General features: G+C 31.7%; 1 protein-coding gene across 6 annotated transcripts in view; it reads right to left on the bottom strand.

The window, feature by feature from the left end:
* CYSLTR2 (cysteinyl leukotriene receptor 2) overlaps positions 1–22,911 on the bottom strand; it is a 51,115-nt gene that overhangs the window by 10,632 nt on the left and 17,572 nt on the right. For 3 of the 6 annotated variants that reach the window (XM_074304738.1, XM_074304740.1, XM_074304739.1), the window contains exons 4-6: positions 22,080–22,227; positions 8,934–9,086; positions 2,940–3,084 (exon numbers count right to left, since the gene is read on the bottom strand). In XM_074304738.1, the coding sequence (XP_074160839.1) occupies positions 2,940–3,084; positions 8,934–8,935 (147 nt within the window). In that variant the 5' untranslated portion in view covers positions 8,936–9,086; positions 22,080–22,227. Of the gene's footprint in view, positions 1–777; positions 908–2,939; positions 3,085–8,933; positions 9,087–22,079; positions 22,228–22,911 lie in introns of all 6 variants that reach the window. The other 3 variants (XM_074304741.1, XM_074304742.1, XM_074304743.1) reach the window with 2 other exon arrangements.

Genomic DNA, 22,911 nt, shown 5'->3' with positions numbered 1-22,911 from the left:
CTCTACCCACTGTGCTACACTGCTGCCTCATGTCATTGAAAATAGCTAGCATTCATCTAGTAACTATTATGTCAGGAATTGTGCTAAGCACTTTACAAATAGTCTTTCATTTGGGTTTAATATTAATAATAATGATGAAACCTAGCCTTCATATGGCACCTACTAATTGTCAGGAACTGTGCCAAGCAATTTACCAATATTCTTTCATTTGCTCTTAGTGATAATAATAATCATAATAGCTAGCATTTATATATCATCTGTTATATATCAGGAACTGTACAAAGTACTTTATAAATATTCTCTTGTTTGATATGGCTGATATTTAGCATTTATATAGTACCTATATATCAGGCACTATTCTAAGCACTTTGCAAACATTCTCTTATTTGATTCTAATAATAATAATAGCTGGAATTTATATAGCACCTATTTCACGCTAGGCATTGTTAAGCACTTTAAAAATATTCCCTCATTTGATTATAATAATGATATTTACAATATTAATACTAATAGTTAGCATTTATTTAGTGCCTACTATGTGCCAGACACTAAACAAATTATAAATATTATCCCCAAAGAAACCCTATGAGGTAGGTGCTATTGTGATCTCCATTTTATAGTTGAGGAAACCAAATCAGGTTAAATGACTTATACAGAATTACAAAGCTGGTAAGAGGCCAGATGTGAATTTAGATCTTTCTAACTCTAAACTCAGTAACTTGTAATAGTAACAAGAATGCAAAATTTTTAAGTAGTTTGAGTAATATTAATTCTGACCATTACAATGGTTAAAAAAAAAGTTCCCACTGAATGAAATACTTTCAAGATGATCAGATCACAGTAGGTACATGAGAATTCAAGAAGCCATCTCTAACAATAAGCAGGTAGGCCCAGAAATCCAGATTATCTGCAATTTGACAGGAACATGAATTAATCATGATCTATTCCATATTCTTTCTTCTACTTCTTTTCTAATTCTAACCATTTCATCTTTTCTCCTTATAAATTTAAAGCTTGTGTTAAAAGTTGAAAGTTCTCAAAATAAAGCTTTGAGCTTTTTGAAAGGAAGATAGAATACTGAAAAAATAATAATGACTCTGACCTTTCACTCTGTAAGGAAGAGGGGATTCAAGCTGAAGTAGGAAAACCAAAAACACAAAAAATTTTCCAGAACTATAATTCCAACATACCAAGGAATTGGCCACTATCTTAAAATGCATAGTTGGCAAAAGTTTTCAATTTATTTTGAAGGAGAGATTTTTTTTCCTCTCTGTGAATCTGTTTGTAATTTAATAATGGAAGGTAATAATAATAATAACAAGAGCTAAGAATTTAAACAGCATTTACTGTGTGCCAGGCACTTTGCTAAATGCTTTACAATTTGATCCTCACAATCCCAGGAGGAAGGTTCTAATTATTATCATCCTCACTTTACAGATGAGGTAAGCAAAGATTAAGTGACTTGCTGACACAACTTGGGCAGATTTAAATTCAGACCTTCCTAACTCCAGGCCCAGTGCTCTATCTGCTACTCCACTTAGTAATTATAGAAATAAAGTGTAAACCTACTGTGTACATAATTATTCTGTAAAATGAAGGGTATCTCTCACAGAAGCACAAAAAGCAGCATGGCATTGTGGATAGTGCTGGACTTAGGATAACCTCAGACTCCTACTACTTCTGTCACCTTGGCCAGATGGAGCCCACAAAAAGTACATTGTTGGTAATTGCTGTCTTACATCTGACTGATCACCTCTGGCCAACCAATACATATTAATAATGATGATAATTATTATATTTATAACTAGCATTCATATAGCTGTAAGGTTTGCAATGAACTTTATTGCCTATTATCTCATTTGATCCTAACAGCAACCCAAGGAAGTTGATGTTATTATTATCCCCATTTTTTAGGTGAGGAAATTGAGGTAGAGATTAGGCAATTTGCCCAGGATCACACAGCCAAGCATGTGACTGAGATAGGACTTGAACTCAGATCTTCAAGATTCCAAGCCCAGAATTCTATCCACTGGCCCACTGAAAGTAAACCATGATTGCCCACTGTTAGAGTGTATTTTATGTTAGTTGTTTGTTTGTGTGGGGCAATCCAGGTTAAGTGACTTCTTCATCATCACATAACTGGTAAGTATCAAGTGTTTGAGGCTTAATTTGAACTCCTGATTCCAAGAGTGGTACTTATCCATTGCACCATCTTGCTGTCCCAGGTTTATTGTAAGGAAAAGAACTTTTGCTAAACCTTTAAACTTCTGTAAATATGAACCATGAGACAGGTAGGAGGCCAATAATAGAGGCCAAGAATAGGGTAATGGACTTGAACTAGAGAAGAAATGGCTTCTGCTCCTGCCTTAGACACCTATTAGATGTATGATGCTGAGCAAATCTTTCATCTCTTTCAGCCTCAGTTTCATCATCTGTAAAATGAGGATAAAAATTGCATCTATCTCATAGGTAGCTGTGAGGATCAAATATTGTTTAGAAAACTTAAAGAGCTACATTAAAACTGTTACTGCTGTTGTCATTATTAAGAAGCACCATGGCAAAAGAATAGAAGCTGGCCCCAGATCCAGGAAGCTTTCGGTTCAATACCAGTCTCTGACATATACTGGCTGGGTGATCTCAAATTTATTTATTCACTCAGGGCTGTAAGCAATACTCTTAAGATGATAAATTACAGAGAAGGTGCCAACCTGCATTGGAAAAGAGATTTTCCTGACCAGGAAGTCCTTTCTTTCTATCAATAAAATCATACTTTTAATCCCTAACCCAAACATCCTTAGTACCATTATGGTAATCATATAGATACTCTCTCTTCTCTTTGGCTGGACATCTGAGCTGGCTCTCACCTTGTGCTTCTAACACCATATGGTTTTTCAAGTGAAACTAGATAGAAACACCCCAGTTTCTAAAAATACACTCACCATCCTGGATCTTGTCTGGAAATTTTCATGAGAAGTCATAACAAGAGCATAAGGCAAAATTAATCCTCTGATTATTGTCCAATTTTCCAAGTGAATGTCTATAACTTCTGTTGCTGAGAAAAGCTCATCAGAATGTGTGAGGTGCCTGTGAGAGACAAAAACAAGTTTTGTGGTCTCAGTTCAATTCCATTCAACAAATTTTTTGTAAAAGGCTTCATTCTACAGGAGTACCAATCAATATGCTAAGCAAGAAATCTGTTTTAAAAAGTCTGGGACTTGTCCTCAAGAACCTTTTGGTCTGATAGAAAGTATAAAACTTGTATAAAATTAAATCTAAAATTGATTATGAATGTGCAAAAAAAGACATACAAACAAAATAGCTCAAGACCACTATTTCTCAGGTGTGGTGGTACAAAGAGGGAAAGGGAGTAGGAGGAAAGGAAAAATGGAGAGAGGAAGGAAAGGAGGGAAGAGAGAAAAGAGAAGGAGGGAGGAAAGGAAAGAAGAAAGGAAGGAAGGAAATAAGAAGGGGGGGAGAAGAGAGAGAGAGAGAGAGAGAGAGAGAGAGAGAGAGAGAGAGAGAGAGAGAGAGTGCATTGTTGGCTGGTGGTGACAGTCAAAGAATACTGCATAGAGGAGGAAGTAACAAGGGCCCTGAAAAAAAGGATAATTCAAAACTCCTATAATGCTGCAAATTCCATAGATTCCCAAAGTGAGAAGATGAAACTCAAACCCATAACATGCTTTTTAAAAGCACCTCTGCTTTTAGTGGTCATTTCAAATGCACCCCAGCCTAAGTACCTGCTATCTTTTAGATGATGACTGGCTTTTTAAAAATACATCAGAATGACCTCATGCTAAGGAAAAGGAAAAACATTTTTCAACTGAATCTTTAGTAATATTATATAAAGTAATTTGGCTCCAAAATTAAGTAAAAATTTCTCCATCAATTAATTGAGTTCAAAGAGAAAGAACAAATGCTTTGCAACAATTTTTCCTTTTCAACCATCTCTCTGCCTTCTAATTAGTTAATAAGACTGGAAAAGCTTTTGAGATTTTCCTTTGCCTCTGGTGTTGCTGAAGTATGTGTATAATAATATTTGGCTTTAGGAAAAGTATGCATATGTCATTATGTGCAAAAATATATGCTCACTTAAATTTTGGTAAAACTAGGCAAGGAAAAAGAAAAAATAGCATGAAACTAATTTGATATTTTTATACTTCCAAGAGTATGTGAATCTGTAAATACTTCCTTCAGAGATACAGATTACAATCCATCCATGACTTAACTTCCTATGAGAATCTTCTCCATAATCTCATATAAGCCTCTAGCAGGTGGAGAGAGGTTGGATAGAGAGGTTTGACCCAATGTTCCATGTACCTTTTTCTAGATGTTGTTATACTTTTTACTCACATTATATCTATCTTTATTTTAGATTATACAGTCCTGCTGACATCCACTGAGTCATTCTTGCATAGTTCTCTACTTACAATGCTTTGCTGATTACTCATGCTTCCTATGAATTTCTTCTCCATTGCTCTTTGAGTGACCTATAGATTTAGTTCCTTGGATATGTATAGTGTTCTATGATTCACACTCTTAGAGCATCATTGGAAGAATATTGGTTAAAAAAGAAGATGGCTTGGGATTCTGAAAACTCTACAAATTTAAGTATCTTAGAATATCCTAGAAAATCAACTAAAAACCTACTTGAAATAATTACCAAATTTATCAAAGTTGCAGGATATTAAAAAATCCACTTAAGTCATCAACATTTCTATTGATTTACTTATTAGTGCCATACCAATCAAACTGCCAAAAATTATTTTATAGATCTAGAAAAAATAATAACAAAATTCATCTGGAAGAACAAAGAGTCAAGAATATCAAAGGAAGTAAAAAAAATGCAAAGAAAGGAAGCCTAATATAGCAGATCTAAAACTATATTATAAAACATCAATCATTAGAACTAATTGACACTGGCTAAGAAGTGGTAGATCAGTGGAATAGATTAGATACCAAGACATAATAGTCAATGATTATAGTCATCTAGTATTTGATTAAACCGACTTCTGGGATAAGAACTCACTAACAAAAACTGCTGGAAAATAATATAGCAGAAACTAAGCATTGACCAATATCTCACACCATATAACAATATCTCATAGCATATACCAAAATGAGGACATGAATTAGAAATAAAGGGTAATGCCATAAACAAATTAGGAGAGAAAGGAATAGTTTTACCTATCAGATCTATGAAAATGGGAAGAACTGATAACCAGAGATAGAGAATATTTTGAAATATAAGCCGGAGAATTTTGATTATGTTAAATTAAAAAGGTTTTACACAAATAAAGCTAATGAAAACAAGATTAGAAGGGAAGTAGAAAGCTGGGAAACAATTTTTATAGCGAGTGTTTCCGATAAAGGCCTCATTTCTAAAATATATAGAGAACTATACAAATCATTCCCCAATTGACAAATGGTTAAAAGGACATGAACAGACAATTGGAGAGGATGTGGGTAAATTGGAACATTAATGCACTGTAGGTATAGTTGTAATGCTCCAACCATTCTGAACAATAATTTGGAACTATGCCCAAAGGACTATGAAATTGTTCATGCCCTTTGACTCAGCTATACCACTGCTAGATCTCTATTCCAAGGAGATCATAAAAAAATGAAAAATTCACATGTATGAAAATCTTTGTAGCAGCACTCTTTGTGATAGCAAAGAACTGAAAATTGAGGGAATATCCATCAATTATGGAATGGTTGAAAAAATTGTGGTATATTATTGTAATTGATAGACTTTGCTCTTATAAGATAATTCCAAAAGACTCATGATGGAAAATTCTATCTACATTCAGAGAAAGAACTATGGGATCTGAGTGCAGACCAAAGCATACTAGTTTTCCTTTTTTGCTATTTTTTTTCTTTCTTCTGGCTTTTCTATTTTGTTCTGCTTCTTTTTCCACAGCATAACTAATGTTTAAATGTTTTAGAAAACACAATACATATATATATATATATATATATATATATATATATATATATTTATTACTGAGGCAATTGGGATTAAGCGACTTGATAGGAAGTATTTGTCTGAGACTAGATTTGAACTCATGTCCTCCTGACTTCAGGACTGATGCTCTATCCTCTACACCACCTAGCTGCCCTGTTAAATATACTTTTACTTGTGTAACTTTTATCAGATTAATTTCCATTTCAGGGAGTGAGGTGCTGAGAGAGATACAAAGAAAAAAAATCAAAATCAAAATATTATAAAAGTAAATGTTGAAAACTAATAAACTTTAAAAATAAAAAACTACTTTCCAAAGACAATCCAACCCCCGCTTCTATTCATTCTTTAGTCCAAGTCAGATCTCCATTGATAATATTTGTTTAAAGATGTGTCTACTGATAGACCAGATTTGTGGTCCCAACTACTATCTAGTCTAGATAATAAGTAAAGATCTGCAGAAGGAGGGAGAATTGAGTCTTATGGGAAATCAAGAAAGCTAGCAGTAATAATTGAGAAGAGAGAGCATTCCAAGCATGGGACCAGCTAGTACAAATGCACAGGATTGACAGATGGAATATATGATATGAGGAAGAACAAAGTGGGCTGGGACAACTGGATTGTAGAACGCATGGAGGGAAATAAAGTGTAGAAGATTGGACAAGTGGGAGTGGGAAGCATAATCATGGCAGCTTCATGGAGAAAATAGGGGTTGAAGGATAATCAATAGGTGGAAAAGTAGGAGTGCATTCTTGGGATGAGGTTTCTTCACCACAACTCTTGTTTGTTTTAGTAGGAAGACTTTATGAGAAAAGAAGAAAACAGGACAAATCTGTGAAATATTACAAAGTCAAAAGGAGAGCAAGTTGAATGAAACAAGTCTGAAAAATGGGTTGGAGCCATTGAATGCCAGACAAATTAATTTGCTTTTTCTCCTATACAATGAGTAATCATAGAAAGTTGATTTTGTTTGTTTTTTAAAACATGGGATTTAGATGATCAGTCATTTTCTTTAGGAGAATTATTCTGCCAGTTATAGGAAGGATAGAGTAGAGATTAGGGATATTGGTAGCAGGAATGACCATTAAGAGTCTATTAATATAGTCCAGGTGAGAGATCACAAATACCAAAATGAGGATGTTAGTAGGGTGGATAGAGAAGGTTTCAAAGATATTGTTGAGCTGGAATAGGTGGAAGGAGGGATGGATGCCAGATTTTAAGCTGACAATAAGTGGGTGTTAAGGAAGTAAAAGCAACTGTAAAGGGGAGAGAAAGGGGAAAAAGCATTTTTTACAGCAACTATTTTGTGACTGGGTCCTATGGTGGAGGGCCTAGAGATAAAACACAAACAAAGATGACCCAGAATCATCCAAGTAAAATTCCCTAACGTGTTCCTACTAAATGTGTTCCCTAAAGTGTTCCTACTAAAACAAAAAAGTGAAGTGATTATATATTAGGAACATTTTCAACAACCAGATTTGAAAAAAAATTAAGTTCTTTGAAGAGTGACATATTCTCCCTTTCTGAATTGTAACTGATATAGTTTTAAAAAGAAAACAATATAGCATTTATTAATCAACAAAGAATTTATCAGCCTTTGCCATAAAAATGGCTCCCCATTGGGACATCTCCTGGGAAAATGGATTTGGGCTCTTTAATAAGACTTTATGAGAATGTGGGTGTCTTTACTAGCCAGATCTGACAAGCATCATAGCACAGCCTAAAGAGAACTGAATCTCAACTCCGAAGACCTGGGTTAAAAATCTTATTTCTGCTGCTTGCACATAAATACATATATCTTATGCTCTGATTGTTACAATACTCAGAGATGGATTGTGTCACTCTGCCCCCCCACACCCCACACACATAATACATAACACATACAAATGCCACATAAAATCCTGGCATTCTGTCTCCATGGAGAAACAACAGCCAGGGTCATACATGACACCTGATTCCTAAAAGATAAAAAAAGGTATATATTCCAGATCATCCCAATTAAGCCCCAGCCTTCCCTTTGGTTTTGCTTACTATCTCCCATGCTACACAACAATTCTTTCTAGAGTTGAACTAGCCTGTTCAGAGTACAACAGTATTAAAAACAAGTTAGATAATGTAAATATTTCCTGGTTCAAAGTACAGTTCTTGATTCCCATTTCTGAATGCACAGCCTCGGCTGCTCAGTCTTTGCTTGCTGCTATTAGAATTGCCTGTACCTGTTTTATATGTGACTTAAGTTCCTCACAGAACAAGCAGGTAACTTGAGCAAGTTTAGAGCTGATTGTTCTCTACTTAAGTCAATAGAAATGTAAGGACTATGAATTGGGAAAATATTTTTACAGTTAAAGGTTCTGATAAAGGCCTCATTTCCAAAATATACAGAGAATTGACTTTAATTTATAAGAAATCAAGCCATTCTCCAATTGAAAAATGGTCAAAGGATATGAACAGACAATTTTCAGATGATGAAATTGAAACTATTTCCATTCATATGAGTGTTCCAAATCACTATTGATCAGAGAAATGCAAATTAAGACAACTCTGAGATACCACTACACACCTGTCAGATTGGCTAAGATGACAGGAACAAATAATGATGAATGTTGGAGGGGATGTGGGAAAACTGGGACACTGATGCATTGTTGGTGGAGTTGTGAAAGAATCCAACCATTCTGGAGAGCAATTTGGAACTATGCCCAAAAAGTTATCAAACTGTGTATACCCTTTGATCCAGCAGTGCTACTACTGGGCTTATATCCCAAGGAAATACTAAAGAAGGGAAAGGGACCTGTCTGTGCCAAAATGTTTGTGGCAGCCCTTTTTGTAGTGTCTAGAAACTGGAAAATGAATGGATGTCCATCAATTGGAGAATGGTTGGATAAATTATGGTATATGAATGTTATGGAATATTATTGTTCTGTAAGAAATGACCAGCAGGATGAATACAGAGAGGCTTGGAGAGACTTACATGAACTGATGCTGAGTGAAATGAGAAGAACCAGGAGATCATTATACACTTCAACAACGATACAGTATGAGGATGTATTCTGCTGGAAGTAGATATCTTCAACATGGAGAAGAGTTAATCCAATTCCAATTGATCAATGATTGACAGAATAAGCTACAACCAGAGAAGGAACACTGGGAAATGAGTGTAAACTGTTTGCATTTTTGTCTTTCTTCCCAGATTATTTTTACCTTCTGAATCCAACTCTTCCTGTGCAACAAGAAATTCAGTTCTGCACATATATATTGTATCTAGGATATACTATAATACGTTTAATATGTATGGGACTACCTGTCATCTAGGGGAGGGGGTGGAGGGAAGGAGGGGGAAATTCAGAACAGAAGGGAGTGCAAGGGATAATGTTGTAAAAAATTATCCATGCATAAATACTGTCAAAAATTATAATTATAAAATTAATAAAAAATATTTTAAAAAGAAATGTAAGGACTATGAGTAAATTATCCCAATAAAATATCCAATTGAGAACTAATTTCCTTTCTCCTCTCCTCAAGCCTATCCCTCTTCCTAACTGTCTTATTTCTATCTAAGGTACCACCATTCTTCCAGTTCCCCAAGTAAAAAGTATATAACAAGGAATTAAAGAAAAGATGCACAGGTTTGAATACAATTTCTTCCATTATTACATAGGTTTTCTTGAAATGGAAACTTATCATCATATATTTTGAATCCTCCCTAATGTTCTGCTGGACATATGACAATCGTTTTTTATTTTGGTTTTTGTTTTCTTTTTCTAGTTTGTTTTTTCATTTTAAGTTTTAAATAAATACATTTTAAAAACCAGTTATAAAATATCACCAATAAAAGTTTTTGATGTCCAAAATAGAAAGGGAATCGACAGTTTTCAATCAACCAATAAGCATTTATTAATTGCTGACTTTAGTTCTGGTATCCTGCTAAGTGTTAGAGATGCAAAGATAAAAGTCGAACAATTTCTGCTCTTAAAAAAGTTGATATCCTACTGGGAGAAACTATTTATCTGTCCATCTATCTATCTATTAACCAATTTCTCTCCATCCTATTATAAAAATAAATGTAGTTTTGCAGGAGAGAGATGTATGAGTGTGGATAGAATAAAAAAAAATGCTTCATGGAGATGAAATAAATGAGATAATTTGTGTAAATTACTTTACAAATTTTAAAGCCCAATGTACATGCAAACTTATAGAGTAGTAGTAGTAGTAGTAGTAGTAGTAGTAGTAGTAGTAGTAGTAGTAGTAGTAGTAGCAGCAGCAGCAGCAGCTGCTGCTGCAGCTGTAGCTGTAGTAATAGGAAGAGTAGCAGCAACAAAAGTAGCAACTGTAGTAGTAAAAGCATTATTATGTAGTGTTTGAGTTTCCCTTCAAAGGAAACAATATAAAGAGGGAGAACATTCCAAGAAAGGAGACTACTAATATAAAGGCACAGAGATAGGAGGTGAAGAACTGCAAAAAGGCCAGTTTGACTGGAATGCAGATATGAAAAAAGAATGATATATAGTAATATATGGTAAGACTTGAAAGCTTAGTTTGAGTCAATTGTGAAAAATTTAAATGTCAAAAGAACCTGGCTACAAAAAGCTATTTGAGGTGACTGGGAAAATCAAGACACAAACTCAAAAGAAGACAATTAACTCAAAACAGCTATAAATAAAATCTCAAAGGAAAAAACAAACAAATAAGTTGTGAATTGGACACAAACTGAACAAGAATTCCTGGAAGAGCTAAAAAAAATTATTTTCAAACTCACTTAAGAGCAGTAGAAGGGAAAGTAGGTTAAAAATGTAAGCAGAGGAATAAAATTATAAAATGGCAAACAAGCAAAAGAGATACATAAAAAGTACTGAAAAATAACACCTTTTTAAAAAGAGAATTTGGCCAAATATAAAAAAGAGATGCAAAAGGTTTTTGAAGAAAATAATTCCTTGAATATTAGAATTGGACAATGAAAATTAATGACTCTAAGAGACATTAAGAAAAATAAAACAAAATCAAAAGTGCTAGACATTATATATCAAGAAATTATCCAGGAAAACTGCCCTAATATTGTTGAATCAGGGGATAAAATATAATTTAAAAGAAACTATCAATCACTATCCCTAAGAGAAAACTCCCAAGAATATTGCAGTCAAATTCTAAAGATCCTGGGTCAAAAAGAAAATCTTTCAATCATCCAGAAAGAAATCATTCAAATAGTGTGGAGTCATAGTCAGTATACACAAAATTTAGCAGCTATAACATTAAAGGAATGAAGGGGCTAAAATATAAAATATAAGGGAACAGAATAGGAAAGAACTAGGCTAGCAACTAAGAATATACTATCCAGAAAAACTAAGTAAAATCCTTCAAAGGAAAAAAATATATATTTAAAGAAATGAAGGACTTTCAAACATTTCTGATGGAAATACCAGAGGCAAATAGAAAATCTGAATTTCAAATTCAATACTCAAGAGAAGCATAAAAAGGTAACTATAAAAAAGGAAGCATCAGGGAATCAATAAGGTTAAACAGTTTATCTTTCTCTGTAATTTCTAAGAACTTTGCCATTTTTAGAATGTGGGAGTTAGTCAATTAGGTGAGATGATGTTTAAAAAACAGATTAGTGAGAAAGAGGGAAGCTCTAGGAGAAGGGGGAAGGGAGAATAAGAACAAGAACAAGAAGATGAAATTTTGAAAGAGGCATATAAGAAATAGTTTATATACTGAAAGGAAAAATGGGAAGGAGAAAGCAAATAATGCCTAAAACTCAGTCATGTCTAAATTAGATCAATAATGTAATACACACACACACACACACACACACACACACACACACACACACACACACACACACATATATATATATGGGTATATATATATATATATATATATATATATATATATATATATATATATATATATATACCCATATATATATATACCCATTTCCATTTTATTGGTGAGTTGATATCAGAATGTGTTGGAATTTAAAATTCAACAATATGTTGTTTTCAAGAAACACACTTGAAATAGAGACACACTCAGAATTAAAACAAAGGTTTGGGGCAGAATCTATTTAGCTTCAGCTGACATAAAAAAGCCAAGCATGGCAATCATGATTATAGATAAAGCAAAAGCAAAAATAGACCTAATTTAAAGAGGTAATCAGGGAAATTACATCTTGCTATAAGAAATCCTAGATGATGGAATAATATCAATACTAAATCTATGTACACCAAATGGCATAGCATTCCAATTCTTAAAAGTTAAGTGAATTACAAGAGGAAACAAACATGAAAATTATACTAGTGGGAACCTCAACTTCCCCCTCTCAAAGCTAAATAAATATAATCATAAAATAAATTAAAAAGAACTCGAAGAGATGGAATAGAACCTTAGAAAGTTAGATATGACAGAACTCTGGATATATCTTTTTCTCAACTGTAAATTGTACCTTCAGTAAAATTGACCATATTTTAGGGCATAAAAATCTCACTACCAAAAACAGTAAAGCAGAAATATTAAATGCCTTCTCTTCAACCAATAATAAAATGAAAATTACATTTAATAAAGAGTTATGAAAATATATTAAAATTAATTGGAAACTAAATAATTAAGTCCTAAAAGTTAGTGGGTCAAAAGTCAAATTATAGAAATAATATGAGACATCAAATATATCTAAAAGTATACACCAGTAAAAGAGAAAAAGAGCAGATTTATGAATTGGGCATGCAACTAAAAAAATTCAAAAAGAAAAAAGTCAAAATATCCAATTAAACACCAAAATGGAAATCCTGAAAAATCAAGATATTAATAAAATTGAAAGTAAGAAAACCATTGAAGTAATAAACAGTAACTAATCTTATTTTTAAAAAACAATGAAATAGACCATTAGTTAATTTGATTTAAAAAAAAAGAAAATCAAACTACTAGTATGAAAAATGAAAAAAGTTGAATATACCACCAATGAAGATGAAATGAAAACAAGTATTAGGGTTTATATTACCAAATTATATGCAAGCAAAACTGACAATTTGTGTGAAATGGATGACTATTTATAAAAATATAAACTGCTCAAACTAACAGAAGAGGGAACAGAATATTAAATAAATCTGTCTTAGAAAAAGAAATTGAATCTATCAACAAGAAACTTTCTAAGAATAAGTCTTCAGGACCAGTTGGCTTTACAACTGAATTTTACCAAATATATAAGGAACAATATTCCCAATATTATATAAATTATTTGAAGAAAAAAAGGAGTTCTATCAAATAACTTTTATGACACAAATATGGTCTTGATACCCAAACCAGGGAGAATAGAAACTGAGAAAGAAAACTATAGACTAATTTCCTTAATGAATATTGTTGCAAAAATGCAAAAATTTTAAATAAAATACAACAAAGAAGATTATAGCAGTATATCAAAAAGATCATATGCCATGATCAGGTATAATTTATACCAGGAGTGCAGGATTGGTTCAATACTAGGAAAACTACCAGCATGACTGACTATATCAACAACAAAACAACAAAAATCAAACAATTATATTAATAGATGCAAAAAAAAAAAAAGATTCTGACGAAATGCAATGTCTTTTTCCTATTAAAAAATACTGGAAAGCATAGCAATCAATGGAGCCTTGCTTAAAATGATAGTTAACTAGCCATTACCTATAATAGAGATAGATATAGGATCAAGAATGTCCATTATTATCAGTTATTCAGCATTACACTAGAAATGCTAACTAGAGCAATAAAATAAACAAAAGAAAATGAAAGAATAAAAATAGGCAATGAGGAAATAAAACTATCACTCTTTGCAGATGATATGATGAAGGAAATAAGCTAAAAAAGTAGTTGAAACCATTAATAAAAGCAACTTGTTCAATATAAAATTAATCTAAATAAATCATTTGTATATTACTAAAACCCAAATCAAACTGCAAGCCAAAACCTAGCAGCAAAAGATTGAAAGAGAAATTTCATTCAAAATAATTGCAGACTATACATAACACCTGGGAATCTATCTGTCAAGAAAAACTTAGGGATTATGTGAACACAATTATAAACATTTTTCATTCAAATAAAGATAGATTTAAATAATTATAAAATTATATTACTTATGGATAGGTCAAGTCAAAATAATAAAAATGACAATTCCACCTAAATTAATTTACTTATTGATTACCATACCAAACTATCAAAGAATTATTTTATAGAGTTAGGAAAAAATAACAAAATTAATCTGGAAGAACAAAAGGTCAAGAATATCAAGGAAATCAATGACAAAAATGTGAAGGAAGGCAGCCAATAGTTACAGATTTTAAACTATATTACAAAGCAACAACCATGAAAACAATCTGGTAGTGACTAAGAAATAAAGTGGTAGGTCAATAGAATAGATTAGATGCACAGTTAATAGTTAACACAGTAATTTAGTGTTGAATAAATTTTTGGGGTCAGAAATCAATATTTAACAAAAATTGCTCAGAAAACTAAAAAGCAATTTAGCAGAAATTAGGCATAAACTAACATCTCACCCTATATATCAAGGTAAGGTCAAAACAGAAAAATGAGTTAGAAATAAAAGGTGTCATCATAAGTAAATTAGGGGAGCATTGAAAAACATATTTGTAAAATCTATAGATAAGGAAAGACTTGATATTCAAAAAAGATATAAGATCATGGAAAGGAAAATACATAATTTTGATTATGTGAAATTAGTTTTTGCACAAATAAAGCTAATGTAGCCAGAAGTAAAAGAAAAAGAAAAAAGTGGGAGAGGAAATTTCTTTGATGAAGGCCTCTTTTCTCAAATATATAAGAAACTAAGTCACATCTACTTACCCAATTTCAGTCATGACTTCCATGCAAATGACTCCCAAATCTATCTTTTTGATCTTGAATTTTTTCCAAGCTTAGTCTACATCTCCAACTACTTGCTAAACATTGATTTTCAATATTCCTGATGCCATTTCAAATTCATCATGTATAATAATTAATTCAATGACTTACCATCAAAACATATTCCCTTAAATGTGGGAAAACCAGGACACTAATGCATTGTTGTGGACTTGTGAAATGGTCATATAAATTCAACCAAATAAATAAAATAAAAATATTATATTTTATTCCATAAAACTGTCCTACTCTTAATAACCTGAAAAAATTATATACTTTCTCACTGTCATGTCTTTACTAAACTCATTCCCCTATCTTGGAATCATTCTACTTTCACCCTGCTTGTACAAAGTCTACTCTACTCAATTCAGGTTTCCCTTTCTCCATTAAAATTTTATTCCATTCTAACTTATAATGAGTTCTTCCATTGCTTATATTTTTAGTTCATCAAGGATACTATCACTGAGGGCTATCTCCTTTTTTGTATTTTTATTAATATTTCATCTGTGAAGGGGCTGAACTATATTATCTCCAAGGTCATTTTAAGATCTAAGTTTTATGATCAACCTATGTATTTATGTCTTATCTCCCCACATGGGCTATAAGATATTTACAGACAGAAATTATAATCTTAGTCTGCATCTTAGATTGACTACTTCCTCTATAACACTTAGCCTTGCATGAATCAAAAACTGTTTAAAAATATGCCATAGCATGAAAAGCAGAAAGTGATCAACATAGATTATAAAGAGTAAATAATGCTAGACCTATTGAGTTTCAGAGATACAAGGGAGAAAGTGCTCAATATTCTTTGTTATAATGAGAATTTAAATTCCATTCTATATGACCTTCTCCTAGATAAGCAAGTAAAACATAAACTTTACTATCCTATAGTTGGTGAATAAAGAGGTGACTTGTAGTTGTAGCAAATAATTCAGAAAAAAAGACTGAGATTAGAGAGGGGGGAAAGGGAGACAAAGATTAAAAACTAGAACTCCAAAACTTTCAATAAAGAGGGCAAATGAAAGATCAATTTCCCACTGAAACCCTAACAGATAACTAAAAAGAGTCTTAGGTAGACCAATAACCAAAAAAGCAGAAAAGCAGAAATATGTTTCTCCTTCCTATCAAAAACTACACAAAAGATGGAAGCTGGTAAAGAGGTCCAACCAGGAAAGCTAATGATAGCTCAGATCAAAAGAGAGGAGGAAAAAAATCAGAAGATCAAGCCAGGGAAATCAATAGAAACTCTAGTTATCAGAAACTGGCAAAGTTGGAGATGGGAGGAAAACCAGCTGGAATTCCTATAAATGGACCTGAAGGCAACCACTGTCTAAATCAAAAGCCAGTATCAGCTTCAATAAGTGAGTACCTGAAGCCAGGTTATAGTTTTGGCCTGCCAAGATAAGAAGAAGGGATAGAACGGGATATTATAGGTCATTGAATGAAAAGACAAGGCCCATCTGCTGACTTCTTAAAGCCAAACAGTCTACCCATTTCATTAAAGAGTGCCAAAGAGATGTGTTTCAAACACAAAATCTCAATTCAAAATCTAAAGCTGAAAAATATGAGTAAACAAAAGATAACAGTAAATCCAATGAAGAAATATTATAGGGTAAGAAAATCCTAAGACAAAATCTCAATTAAACTATACTCTAAGAAAAAGTCTGGCTGTCTATAAGAACTATCAGAGGGAAAAATAAATATGAAGGAAGAGGTAAAAATGAAATTAGATACCAAAAACCAAAACAAACAAAAATGAAATGAGAATTTAGAAAAAAAATTAAAGGTCAATTAATAGTATTGTATAAATGATCAAAAACCCTACATATAGTGGACTCCATGAAAACCAGAATAGAACAATGAGAATGAGAACTGAATGTCTCATGAGATGATGAGAAATAACTAAGTTAAAAGGGAGAAATATTAATGAGAGGAAAATGTTAGGTGGTTATTTCTTAATTGGTCTGGAAAACAGATTAAAGAAATATAATTTTAAAATTAACCAAAAACCATGACCAAAAAAAAAATACACCTGGATACCATAGTTCAAGAAATCATAAAAGAAAAACTGCTTATATCTATTAGAATCAAAGAAGAAAGTTAAAATAGAAACAATCTACCAATAACAATCAAAGAAGGAAAACCCAAGTGGAAAATATCCAGGTATATCATAATAAAAATCTAGCACTTCCAAGTCAAGGGAAAAAAACACTATAAGCATCTCATGGCCTCCCTTATTTTGACATCAGATAAAAGTTTAACCAAGTTAATATATGTGAAGTGTTTTGCAAACACTTAAAGTCATATATAAATGCTAGCTATTATTATCATAATTATTATTACTGTAATTAAGGAAGGTTCATCACACATTCACATACATGCTTTGGTGACAGAAATATATTAAATTCAATAGGAAAATAGGCAGGGAAAAAGGAAGGAGAGAGGAAGCTATAAGAAAGGGAAAACAGAGTCAGGAAGGTAAAAGTCATAAGCAAAATAAGTTTCTATTTTAGGTGACTGACCATAAGGGGAGGATTTAAAAAAAGGAGAAATAAAGTATAAGATATATGTCATGGTGAAGAAAGGGTGGGCGGAGGAATAGGAACTAAATACTTCATTTAGAGCTTGCTAATATTGATCAGGTTTTCTTCTTGCTTTTCTTCTTTGTTAAGATAGAGTGGTAGAAAAGGGAGACAACATATAATAGGTTACAATAAAGAGAAATACAAAATGAAAAATAAAATGATAGTAAATGTAATTGGGATGAAATCACTTCTATAATGGAGAAATGCTGGAAATGGAATATAAAGTAGACTCTAATAATATGTTGTTTATAAGAAACACCTAGAAAGATAGTCATACAGAGTTAATAGTGAAGACCTAGAGTATAATTTATTATTCTTCAAGTGAATTTTTAAAAGCAGGTGTATTAATCATGATCTCTGACAAAGTTAACCAATAGATATGACTAAAAGAAACAAGAAATGATATTACATTATATTTATAGAAATAATTTAATGTTATTACTGAATGGTGTAGCACCTAAATTCTAGCTGATCAAATTGTAGAGAGAAATAGCCCACAAAATTGTAATACTTGCAGGATCTCAATGTCCACTTAATCAGCAAATATTTATTAAGTGATGACTATGTTAACAAGTACACGTCTAGGCATTAAGAACACAAATATATGTATAATGAAATAATCAATATTCTAAAGGAGCTTATATCCTAACAAGAGAGATAACAAATACATTCATTAGTATATACAGTTTAAAAAAAGAATAAATATAAAGTGGCTAAATACAAGATAATGTAGGAATGAGATCATCAGATGGAGGAATCAAGAAAAGTTTTATATAGAAGTTAGTGTTTAGTTTGTATCCTGAAGAAATATTGGCATCCTGAAATGAAGGTGAGGAGAAAGTGCATTCCAAAATGGGAGATGACTAATTTTTAAAAAAGCATGATAGATGGTAGATGGAGAATTATCTCAATAACAGGAACAAAAAGAATAATTTTTCTGCTTTGCAGAATGAAGGGATGGGCGTTGTCCAGTGAAACTGGAAAAAAGGATTTGGGATAATGTTGTCAAGAGCTTTAAAAGCAAAGCAGATGAATTTATGTTTTATTTTAGAGGAAATGGGAAACTATACACATTTGAGTAGAAAAGTAATATTATCAGATGTGGTGAAAGAAAGTCACTTTGTCATAATAGGTATCTGGCAATTACTAAATGAAAATAGAAAGAAGCATTTATATTTCTCAACTATGAAGCATGTTTTTTTAAATGTCTTTGTGAAATAGCTGGATGGCACAGTGGGTAGAGCACCAGCCCTGGAGTCTGGAGGACCTCTGAGTTCAAATTCAATTATACACTTAACACTTCTTAGCTGTGTGATCCTGGCAAGTCACTACCCCAATTGCCTCAGGAAAAAATAATTGTCCTGTGCCAATACAAAGAAATTTTACCAATAAATTAAAAAAAAAACAGAAATAATAAACACACCTTTTACTAACCAATGTAATGTGAGTTATTATCAGTGAAGCATTTAAACTTAAGTATAGAGTAAATAATTTATTCCTAAAGAATTGGCATATCAAAAAACATAAAAACAATAGATAATTTCATCTGAACATGTTAACAATAAGATAGCATAGCAAAACTTTAGGGATTTAGCCAAAATAGTCCTTAAGGCAGGAGTTCTTAAATTGGGTTCATAAGTTCAAAGTGTTTGTGAACTTAGATGGAGGGGGAAAATGCAAATCTTTATTTTTACTTAGCAATTTCTTTAATCATTAATGAAGATAAAGAAGGCTCAGTACTTATCACAGTGCCCATTAGTAGGCTTTAACAAATGGGAGTCGACTGACTGACATCTGAAAAGTTCATAGCTTTTACTAGATTGTTGAAGGGATCCATGACACACAAAAAGTTTAAAAACTCCTGCGTTTGAGGAAAATTTATATCTCCAAACACTTTTTTTAACAAAAGAGGAAGAATTGATCAGTATATTGGATACAAAACTTAAAAAAAAAAATTAAAAGTACCATCAATTAAACTTAACCAAAACAAAAATTAAAATTCTAAAAACAAAGAAGTGATAAACAGAATGTAAAACATATAGCTATTACGTAGTTAAAAAAATAAAACAAATGATTAGCTTATCTACTAGAGAAAAAACAAATTGCCAACATCAAAAAGTAGAAAACATTCTTAGCAAATGAAAAGAAGATTCTTAGAAACTATTTTTGACCAATGCCATCAAAAAAAAATGAGAACAAATGAAATCATAAGTATTTATAAAATACAAAATACCCAGATTATCATAACAAAAATAGAGGTTTTAAGTAGCCCAATCTTAGAAAAATAGGTTGTATAACACACAAATGAATTCCCAAAGAAAAAATACCACAAAAACTAGAAAGATTTATGAAAGAATTTTATTAAACATTTAAAAATTAACTTTAATTACCAACTTTAATACCTGGCAATATACATTAATTAATTTATAGATTCCCTGCTTGGAAATTAAATTATCAAAGAGTTGCTTTGTATAATGAGGCAAAATTGTAACAAAATTCATCTAAAGGAATAAAAGGTCAATAATTTCAAGAGAAATCATGAAAAAATTGGTAATGAAGATTATTTGGCATTATAAGATTTCAAAATATAAAGCACAAATCACCATATCTAATTCATACTGGTTAAAAATAGAAAAATTGATTAATGGAATAGATTAGGTAAATAAGTCAAATATAGTTGCATAGTGATTGAAAAGATCAATGATATCAATTATTATAATGACTTTCTCAAAAACTGCTGGGATAATTGAAAAGCAATCTAAAAGAAACTAGTTTAGTCTAACATCTTGTGATATAGATCACAATAAATTCTAAATTCATAACCCAAATATAAAAATTCATAGCATTTAAAGAAAAGAAGAAAAGAAAAAATTGTTTATCTATGGCTAGGCAGAGAATTTTGACTAAAATATGGAATGGAAATGTTAATAACAGAAAAAATTATTTCAATGGTATAAAATTGAAAAGTTTTTGTACAAAAAAAATAAACGCAGACAGAATCAGATAAGAACCAATTAATTAAAGAAAAAATCTTTATAGCAAGTCCCTGTAATAATAATCAAATATTTAAGATATATAATGAAATGATACAAATATAAAAGAATTGAGGAAACTATAAATATAATACATCACATTAATAACAAATGTAAAAATAAGCTTTTGACAAGATACAAAACTCATTAATGTTTTTTAAAAGTATAGAAATAAATGAATTTTTCCTTAATATATTAAATAGGATATATCTAGAATCAAGAGTCAGCATTCTGTGTAATGAAGACAAAGTAAAAGCCTTTCTTTTAAGATCAGGGGTAAAATAGGATATCCATTATCACCATTGTTTTTTGGCATGATGCTAGGAATGCCAGCAATAACAATAAGAAAAGAAAAAGTAATTGAAGCAATAAACAACAGCAAAGAAGAAACAAAATCATTGTATTTTTCAAGTGACAAGATGGTCTATATAAACATTGCTAGCAAGTCAACTAAAAATTAATTAAAATAATCACTAACTTCAGCAAAATAGTAGGATATAAAACAAACCCAAAGCAATCAACAGCCTTCCCATATATTACCAACAAAAGCTAACAGGAAGAGATAGAAGGAAAAATAATTACAGAATATGTAAAAATTTATGATTCTATCTATCAAGCTATATACAGGGACTATATGAATATAACTGCAAAAACCATTTTCCCAAAATAAAGAATTAAATACGTGGGTAAATATTAATTACTGATAATTTTCTGTGCCAATATAACAAAAATAACAATACTATACAATATAATTTACTTATTCAATGCTATTTCAGTAAAGCTACAAAAATATTAAAATAAATAAAAATTAAAAGCTATAATGATAATAAAAACAATAACCATAAAATTAGTTTACAGGAACTGAGAGTGGAAATTCTCAATGGGAATATTGAAAAAAAAATAGAAAAGAATCAGATCTCAAACTATGCTGCAAAATATTAATTACAAAAATTAATTGATACTGACTAAAAATTAGAAAGTTAGAACAGTGGAACATAATTGCACAATATACAGAAGTAAATGAATTTAGTAAGCTAGGTTCAAAGATGCCATTTATTTGATGAAAGATACACTGACAAAAACTGGGGAAACTGGAAAGTAGTTATTAGGTTTGAACCGACACTTCATACAATACACTGTTAACAAGGTGCAAATGGATACATGAAGTAGAATTAGATATTAAAGGTCCTATCATAAACAAGTTAGAAGAATAAGGAAGAAAATACTTTTACAACTATGAATAGAGGAAGAATAAATGAATAGATAGAACTAGAGTTAGAGCTAGACAATAAGGAAGATAATAGAAGATAATAAACATTAAAACTGGTTAACTTTTCAGTTCTCATTCTATTATTTTTATCTCTTGGATTTAAAATTTTTCTTCATCTCTCCTGGAAACTTTCTCCTCAGATTTTTGGCTTCTATTACTTTGTACTCTCCTTTTACCTCTGATCATTCTCTCTTTCTTTTTCATTAGCTTCTTATCTTCGTTTGCCCACTAACTTAGGATATTACCCCCAACTCATTCTTTAGTCCACTACTCATTTTTCTCTGAGCCTCTTCTTAGATTTTATCTCCTCCTATGAATTCAACAATAATATGAGTACTGACCTTCCATAGTGCTTTGAAGCAACTAGGTGGTGCAGTGGATGAAGTGGAGAGCCTGGAGTCAGAAGGACTTGAGTTCAAATACAGCCTCAGACACTTACTGTATGATCCTGGTCAAGTCACCTAATTCATTTTGCTTCAGTTTACTCATCTGTGGAAAAAAAAAAAAAGAGAAGAAAATAGCAAATCATTACAGGATATTTGCCAAGAAAACCCCAAATAGGGTCACAAAGGGTCAGACATGACTTCATGACAACAACATGATATTCTAAGTTTTGCAAAGTGTTCTTCTTTTTCCTATCTCACTCTCATTTCTACTTAGACCTAACTGCTTAAACCACCCTCATTAGACTTGGATATTTTAAAGTTTCTGGGGGAGGATGACTAACTGGTTTCCATGCTCCTACTCTATCCTGACTCTCTTCTATCCTTTCTATTTCTTTTTGATCTTGTACTCTGATTTCTCTCCTTCCTTTCAACCCCTAAAAATTGGATCACCTTCCTAAACACCATTATTGACTTTTTAAAAAAAATTCTCTTATCAATTCAATCTACTCCCATACCTTCAAGTGCTGTCTTTATGTAGATGACAATCAAATCTTTTATTTCTAGCCTCAATTAATCTCCTGAACTCTTAAGCCTACCTTTCTAGCTACCTATCTGGATGTCCTGATTGTAGTCACCTTATGTTCCACTTGTACAAAATGGACTCTCAACCCCCAAAACATATTCCTTCTTCCAGCTTTCCCATTTCAGTTCTTGAAAACAACTTCTTCCCAATCTCCCAGAATCAAAGTCTGGGCATCATTTTTGACTCTTTCCAACTGCTTCACTC

Source organism: Sminthopsis crassicaudata, chromosome 3, assembly GCF_048593235.1.
Source record: "Sminthopsis crassicaudata isolate SCR6 chromosome 3, ASM4859323v1, whole genome shotgun sequence".
Lineage (NCBI taxonomy): Eukaryota > Metazoa > Chordata > Mammalia > Dasyuromorphia > Dasyuridae > Sminthopsis > Sminthopsis crassicaudata.
This window is presented reverse-complemented; position numbering and strand designations above follow the sequence as displayed.